This window comes from Lipotes vexillifer, unplaced genomic scaffold, assembly GCF_000442215.2.
Source record: "Lipotes vexillifer unplaced genomic scaffold, Lipotes_vexillifer_v1.1 scaffold835, whole genome shotgun sequence".
In the NCBI taxonomy this organism is placed as follows: Eukaryota; Metazoa; Chordata; class Mammalia; order Artiodactyla; family Lipotidae; genus Lipotes; species Lipotes vexillifer.
In genome coordinates, this window is record NW_006774135.1 from 282,390 (window position 1) to 290,036 (window position 7,647).

General features: G+C 65.0%; 1 protein-coding gene across 1 annotated transcript in view; it reads left to right on the forward strand.

Annotated features, from left to right (window-relative positions):
* The first annotated feature begins 205 nt into the window (after positions 1 to 205).
* LOC103077680 (protein polyglycylase TTLL10) overlaps positions 206 to 7,647 on the forward strand; it is a 16,784-nt gene continuing 9,342 nt past the window's right edge. Inside the window, 10 exon segments of the mRNA XM_082930833.1 lie at positions 206 to 249; positions 2,805 to 2,885; positions 3,190 to 3,267; positions 4,682 to 4,828; positions 4,942 to 5,033; positions 5,375 to 5,455; positions 5,536 to 5,665; positions 5,781 to 5,899; positions 5,981 to 6,110; positions 7,370 to 7,455. Of these exon segments, the coding sequence (XP_082786959.1) occupies positions 206 to 249; positions 2,805 to 2,885; positions 3,190 to 3,267; positions 4,682 to 4,828; positions 4,942 to 5,033; positions 5,375 to 5,455; positions 5,536 to 5,665; positions 5,781 to 5,899; positions 5,981 to 6,110; positions 7,370 to 7,455 (988 nt within the window).

The window sequence follows — 7,647 nt, forward strand, 5'->3', positions numbered from 1 at the left end:
CCAGACACTGGAGGTTGGCGGGGCCGGGGTGGGGGGCATGTCCCTGAGAGGGGGTCACAGGCAGCAAGGAGGCTCCGCACAGGACGAGTCAGCTGCAGGGGCTGCCAGTGCTGCAGAAGCCAGGGCAGTAGAGGCGGCAGCAGGGTGGGGGTGGGGTGAGGGCGGCCCAGGAAGGCCTCTCTGAGCAGGTGGCCAAGCGGGAACCATGCAGGAGCCCAGCAGAGGGGCCCAGAGGCCACACGGGGGCCGGTGAGGAGGGCTTCCTGTCCCAGCCCTGGCAAAGGCACCAACTCCCCGTGGGGAGCCAGGGCCTGGGCTGCCTGGGAGACCCGCACCACAGCTGCAGGAGGGGTGCTGGGCCTTTACCCAGAGGGGCTGGACCGCCCCTTCTGCCTCCAGGCACTCGGGCCAAGCCCAGCCAAGCCCTGCGGCACCCAGGGAGAGGCATCCGCCCTGAGGGGCGGCCAGTTAATGATTGGCTGCCTTGTTCGGGGTTGTAGATGGCACTGATGGCCCAGTCCCAGGCCATCGTGGGAAAGGCTGCCCCCGGGCTGGCACCCACACCAGCGTTTTGGGTTATATGGCAGTTTTTGAGTTTGAGCTCTCGCTGTCACCACGTGGGCAGGGGGCCGCCTCCCCAAGCCCCATGGGAAGTCATAGGGCAGCAGGGTGGTGGGCTGGCCCAGCTCCTAGGGGTCTGGGCCTCAAAAAGGGATGGGGAGTGGGGCACGGGCTCCGGGGGAGGACGACGTGGGGGTTCTGAAAGTCTGTGCTCAGGCCAAGGGGAAGACAAGTGGCCTGCAGGTGACCAGGGGACCCACTGCCCACCCCTGGGTGCTGCACCCAGCAGGCCCAGGCAGGGGGCCACCAGCTGCTGAGGTCAGGCTGCCTGCCCCTCAGTCCAGGACTTGGCTGGAGGAGCTCTCCGCCCCTCCAGACTAACCGACAGCTACCCTCGGGCAAAGGGGTGTCAGACCACAGTCCAGCAGAATGGAGCCCTGCAGGCCCCCAACACCTGGCGCAAGCAGGCACACAGCTGGGAGTGCGTCAGCCTCTGAGCGGGGTCAGGGAGGCCTCCCCACAGTGGGGAATGCCACCCGGGACCCTTAAAGTGAGGGGGCACTTAAGGGGTGCATTAATTTTCTGGGGCGGCCACAGCAAATTACACAAACTCAGTGGCTTGAAACAACGGAAATGTATTCTCTCACGGTTCTGGAAGCCACCTGCTCCCTCCAGAGGCTCTGGGGCGGGGCCTTCCTGCCTCTCCCGGCCTCTGGGGCTCCAGGCGTCCGGGAGCTTGTGGCCACATCCCTCCGGCCGCTGCCGCATCTTCAGTTGGCTTCTCCCCTCTGTGTCTCCCTCCCTCTCCCGAGGCCAACTGGTCGCTGGATTGGGGGCCCATCAGATAATCACATCTGCAAAGACGATTTTTCCAAGTAAGGTCACACCGCACTTTCTGGGCCTTAGGACGTGGACACACATGGCGCGGGGGCCACCATCCACCCTACAAGAAGCAAGTGAAGGCTCCCTAAGGAGAGACAGCCTGGTGACCCATGCAAGACCCTGGAGGACAGAGGCAGGGAGCCATGCAGGGCAGCCAGCGGCCCTCCCACACGCCCTGGCCTCCCAGACCTGGGTGTGAGCCCCTCTCAACCCCTTGGGGAGGCATGGGTTTGCTGAGCGCCCACTTTCTGTTCTGTAAAGAGGCTGTGGTAAGGGGAGATGAAATAACGCAGGTAAAGCACACTGAGCACAAAAACATAATGGGTCAGATCTGGCACAGATCTGGGGATCCTGAGAAGGCTCAGGAATGTCCTGGGAGGACGGAGGACCCAGGTGGGGGCTGTGCCCATGCCACCCCTCCTCCAGCCTTGGCCGCTGCCCCTGGTGCCCGGCCTCCTGCCCTTCCCCATCCACCTGCTCACCTCTGGGCCACTGGGTCATGGTTGCTAGGAGACAGTTGCCTGGTCACCACTGTTGTTTCCCTGGCACAGGGCTCACACCACCTTGTCGGGCAGGCAAGAGGGGCAGGCGGGCCACCAGTGGGGGTCCTGGCTGGCCCTGAAGGCCGGGGCCTGCCGTCCCTTGCCCCGCCCAGCCCCCCAGCCCCAGGAGCCCTGTGGGTCCTCTCGGGACTCTGCCCAGGAGCGTGAGGGAGGTGAGCGAGGGGAGCGGCGGGGTGCCTGGCTGGGCAGAGACCCCCAGGCCAGGCTGAGCAGGGCAGGTCTCCGGGCGTGGCGGCCCCTCAGGACCAGCTCCTTTGCTCAGGACCAGGTCTGTCTCCCAGGACCGACCCCCAGAAGGGACGGCCTCCTAAAATCTGCGGGGACCCACGTCCCCCGAGACAGCTCAGCCCTGGCCAGAAGGCAGCAGCCTGACGAGCGATGTGGGCACCTCCTGAGCACCCCGCATCCCCAGACGTGGATTTGGAGGAAGGACCTGGCAGGACACGGGTGTCACCTTGTTTTCTTGGATGTTTCCTTCAGGTTCACGAGGGTCTTCCATTCATCACACCGGAGCGCCATTTCCCGCCAGCCTTTTTACCTGACCAGGTAAAAAGTTTATTTAAAATTTCGTTATAAAGGGGTTTCCACCGACCCCTCCCTGCAGTCCTCGCAGAGGGCCTGGTGCCATCACCCCCCCACCCCCGGGGCAGGGCCACTGCAACCCGAGCTTCACCACCATAGATAACGGTTCGGGAACACCTTTCAGCACAAAGCTTTCTATTTAGAATTAATCCGTCAGAGAGACTCTGAGAAAGGCAATTGCTCGGCAAAGACTCTGACCCCTGACCCCACCCGCAGCCCCACAGGCCACCACCAGGCCACCACGTCCTGCAGCCCGGGGCACCCGCACCGCGTTCACCACACGCATGCACGCCCAGAGTAAGGATTCTTTTTCTTAATTTTTGTTAACTTGAATGGCAAGAAACAGTCATTCATGGCCTGTTTAATTCTTCGTGGAAGAAATGATATACAGAGTTAAGACAGGCAAACAGAGGCACAGGCTTACAAGGCTTGTTCTGAAACCCGGCAACTCCGCGCCCACCTCCCGGCTCCCATTTCCAGGAGCGCCCGCTGCTGGGTCCAGGTTATCCCGCAGAAGTTACCCTTCGCTGGGCTGTGGGGGCCAGGGGCTCCCTCCCAACCCCCACATTCACACTGTAACCCCCAGTAACGCTCCTTGCAGGCGGGTCACCGCCCTGCTCGGCACCAGCCTGGCCCTCTCCAGCCTCACCGTCGTCACACAGGCCCTCCTCCAACACGGGTGACCAGGCAGCTGTGTGCATGTGTCACACAGGCCACTGGTACTCCCAAGCCCACTCTGCAGGTGGGGAAACCGAGGCACAGAGCTGATCCACACCACAGCCCCAGCTTCCTTTCCCAGGTCCGGCTCATCTGGGGAATTCCCTGAGGGGGCGTCTGGAGACCTCCCACCACGCTGGGCGGGTCACAGGAGCCTTGCCTCCGGCTCTGAGGTGCCCCCGGCTCCGCTGGGCGCCTCTCCTTCTTTGCATTCTCCTTTCCAGCACACTTCCTTGCCTTGAGCTTCTCACGAGGCTGTACTGCGTATTTCCATGGCCCGTCCACCTTGTCTGTCCCTTTGTTCTAACCGTCCAGTCCTGCCCCAGCGTATTCCCAGGGCTGTGTCCCCTGCCTCGGGCTCCACCACCACCCCCACCCCCCGGCCCCTCCTCGCGGGGCCCTGTTTCTCTGTCTCTGGGCGTCAACCTGTCGCTCACACCTGGGGGCCTCCATCAGATGTCTGTTGACTCAGTGGCCACTCACGTGGGAGTGCTGGGGGAGAGTACTGACCGTCATCCTCCTTGGGGGCCCCCGTCCCCAGCAAGGTGCGGGTCTCCCAGGCAACGCGGAGACCCACGCACACACGCACGTGCGCACCCTCCCTGTGCTCAGCAGGCTCCTATCCCCACAGTCATGCTGGGCGGGGTCCAGCCGCCACAGAGGAGCCCTCCCGTTCTGGGTGGGGCAGGGCTGGGGGGGAGACTCCAAGTCGTCCTCGTGGCTCGGCCCACCCTTGGCAGGGGGGTGAGGCCCTCCCCGCACCGCGCCCCGCACCCAGGCCCTGTAACCGAGTTGACAGCTGTTCCCAGTTTACCCTCTTCTGTCCTAAGTGGGGACAAAGGTCTTGGCCAGCATCTCTTGGGTGACCAGCTGGTTTGTTTGCAAAGTGACTGCCCTCTTTGGAGGGCGGATGCAGGAGCCCCTCTCTGCCCGCCAGCTCCCAGGGTGCTCGCCTTTCCACCGCTTGTGTTTCTTCAATCTTTCGGAAAATCCTAGGCTCCCAAGCAGCCCCCAAACTGGGAAGGACCTGTCAAGGAATGGCTAAAATTCCCTAAAATGTTCCCGAGTTAGCCACACAGGAAAGGAGCCCTAGGGAGGCATTATCCTCAGGGCAGGGCCTCCTCACGGCCCTGCCCTGACTCTGGGAGGGGCCCGCTCAGGGCTGCCGCCCCCCAACCCCCGCAGGCCTGACAGCAGCCCTCCTAACAGCCGGCAGGGAGGCCAAGCGCAGAGATGCCGGAACCAGATGTACAGTCCCTGCGGGCCCCACAGTCACCACAGAGACGGGAGCCACCCACAAGAGGAAGCCCAAATCCAGGACGCTGGGTGGCACCCCTCCCCGGGCAGGGCGGGCCTGACCGCGTGTCCACTTCAAGGGCTAGGACCACGGGCCGCCCGAAGGGCCCGCAGAGGGGTGGGGGCCGCGTCTTCCCAGAGGTGCCCCCACCCCAGTACCCCAGCATCTGCGGCCCGCAGCCGCACCCCACTTCCTCCACCGCCAGGGACCGTCTCCTCGGACCCAGGTTGGCACAGAGAGAGGCAAGCGGTCAAGGATGGCAGGGGTCTGGCGGAGCCGCCCCCGGGCACCAGGTGTATGCAGCCAGGGCCTCCCCAGGGACAGGCACCCCATCCCCAGGAAGGCCTTCTCACGGGGGGGCCACACAGCCATGCCCTGGGAGAGGGGCCAGCAGGAGGCCACGTGCCGGGTGTGGGATCTGGGCCAGCCGAGTAGGGCAGAGGACAGCAGAGTCGGGGTCTGAATAGGCGGAGAGGGGTCTCCCTTGACTGCTGTGGGTCACCCATGACGTCACGATGGACATTGTGACCCCCGCCCTCTGGGCGCGTCCCTGCGTCACGTCTGCCCCCAGCTCCAGCCTCACACCTCAGCCTCTGCCCCACACAAAGCCTCTGCCGTTGGTGAGGAGGGACCCTGCCCCCTTTCTCCTAGAAGGCCCTCTGATTGGGCCTGAGGCTGGGCTGAGACGGGCCGAGACGGCTGGAGGGACTGCCCAGGGGCTCCGGTCAGATTCTGAGTGGACGCTCCCTGTCTGACCCCACCTCGTTCACAGGCTGGGCCCATGAGAGATCAATGGGGAGCCACCGAGAGGAGGGGCTCCTACGTCCGCTAAGCCAGCAGGACCAAGACGCAGGTGGGCTCGGGCAGGGCCCAGGGAGGGGCAGAAAAGCCACCAGCTGGGCCAGAGCCTCTGACCACCCACTCTGCCCGCAGAGCTGGACGATGCTGACACTGCCAGGCCCCGGGCCGCCCTCCTGGAGAAGCACCCGCTGGAGGGGGAGAAGCAGGAGCCCGGCACCGGGCACGGCTCCTCCTACATCGGAGGCACCAACGGGGCCTCAATGTGAGCGGGGCCGCAGGCTGGGTCCAGCCCCACCGCCCGCAGGCCCAGGCCCAGCCTCGCCCCGCGGCCCCCAGCCCCGCGGCCCCCAGGTCTCCGCCGCCCCGCCGCCCTGCAGAATCAGCCCCTATTGCAAAAGCGAAGGCTGGCAGCGCATCCAGGACAGCCGGCGGGAAGACTGCAAGCTCAAGCGGCGCGAGGCCAAGTGCAGGGACACCTACCGCAGCTTCCGGGAAGGTAGGGGCGGGGCCGGGCTCAGCGGGCGGCCCTCCACGCGCGCATGCGCGGTCGCACGCTGCCCGGGCTCCGTCGCGCCAGGTGAGCAGCTGCTGTACCAGCTGCCCAACAGCCAGCTCCTCACCACCAAGATCGGGCTTCTCAGCGCCCTGAGGGAGCACGCGCGTGTCCTCAGCAAGACCAGCAAGCCGGCCCCCTGCGCACAGGCCAAGTGAGGATGCCCTGGCCCCCCCCCCACCCCGGCGGCGCACCCCGCACCCGACGAGTCAATCGCTACTGCTGACCGCCCTCCACCAAGTCCGTCCGCCTACCCGCCTTCCCGCTGACCCAGCCACGTACCACCCATCTGTCTCCGCCCCCAATACCGGCCACCATTCCAGCCACCCAGCCCACGGCCCCCCAGCGGTCCTCACACGCTCACCACAGAGCCGCCCACTGGGGTCCTGCATTCAGTCACCACTGCCTACCACACCCACTGCCGTCCACTGCACACCCATTCCTGCCCCTTGGCCCGCACCCCGGAGCCGTGCCCAACCCACTCGATGTGCCCACTCCTCTTCCACTCACCCGCCCGGCCATTCACACGTCTGCCCGCCCATCCAAACAACCGCCTACCATCTGCCTCCCTCGTCCACCCCCCACCAGGCAGGCAGCCACCCACTACCTGGTCATCCACGACACCACCCAATTCTGTCAGCAGTTCTGGTCCAACCTCCTCCAGGCATCCGTCTACCCACCAGACCACTTGCCCATCCGCCTACTTCCATCCAAAATCCACTTATCCACACACCACCAGTCTACCGCCAAGCCCCCACCCACTCCCCACCTCTCGACGCCCCCATCCATTCTCCACACACTGAGCAGCCACTCAGGCCAGGTCCTGTGTCCTCCTGGGGTACAGATCTGGAAAGGACACGACACCCGCCCCAGAAGAGCTCATGTGGAGCAGCTAAGGACGCCTTGGGCCACAGAGGTAGATGCCCCGAGCCATTCTGCCCTCAACTAAAGGATGGCCTGGTGCTCGGTGAAAAGGGTTACAGGGCATCCCAGGCCAGGGGATCCATGCCGACTGCTCATTGCATGCTGGGCACTGTCCTGGCCTGGAGACCCAGCTCTGAACTGACCACTCCCGAAGGCCCGAGAGCAGCAGGGGGAAGAGCAGGGAGGTGGGAGGGGTTGGGAGGTGGGTGAGGCAGCCTGCAGAGAAGCCAGGTGTGCAGAGCCGGAAAAGCGTGCTCCTGGCCAGGGAACAGAAGGTGCAAAGGTTCTGCAGGGGAAAGAGCTGGGGGCCGGGGGTGGGGGTGTGTTTCAGAGGAAACCAAAGCGAGCAGGAGTGCCCGGAGCCCAGCCCAGCTTCCTAGCAGACACTCTCCCTCCAGCCTACCTCAGGTCAGACCCCCAGAATGGCTGGCCAAGCTGGGGGAGGGGGACAACCCTCCCAGTGTCTTCCCCACCTCCCTGCTTCCCCAGCGTCCTGAAAATGGAAGACTTTTTCCCAGAGACCTACCGTCTGGACATCAGGGACGAGAGAGAGGCTTTCTTCACCCTCTTTGATGGTGAGAGGCCCCTGGACGCCAGGCCCGCTCTGGGGAGACCGGTGCAGGGCTGGACCAAGGTGGGAGCGAGATTAGGGCGGGGCCAAGGCCCTGGCGAGGGCTTGGTGGGGCGTGGTCAGGGAGTGGAAGGGTGGAGCCAGGGTGGGTGAGGTCAGGGCTGGTGCTGAGTAGATACTGGGGGGGTGGGGGGGG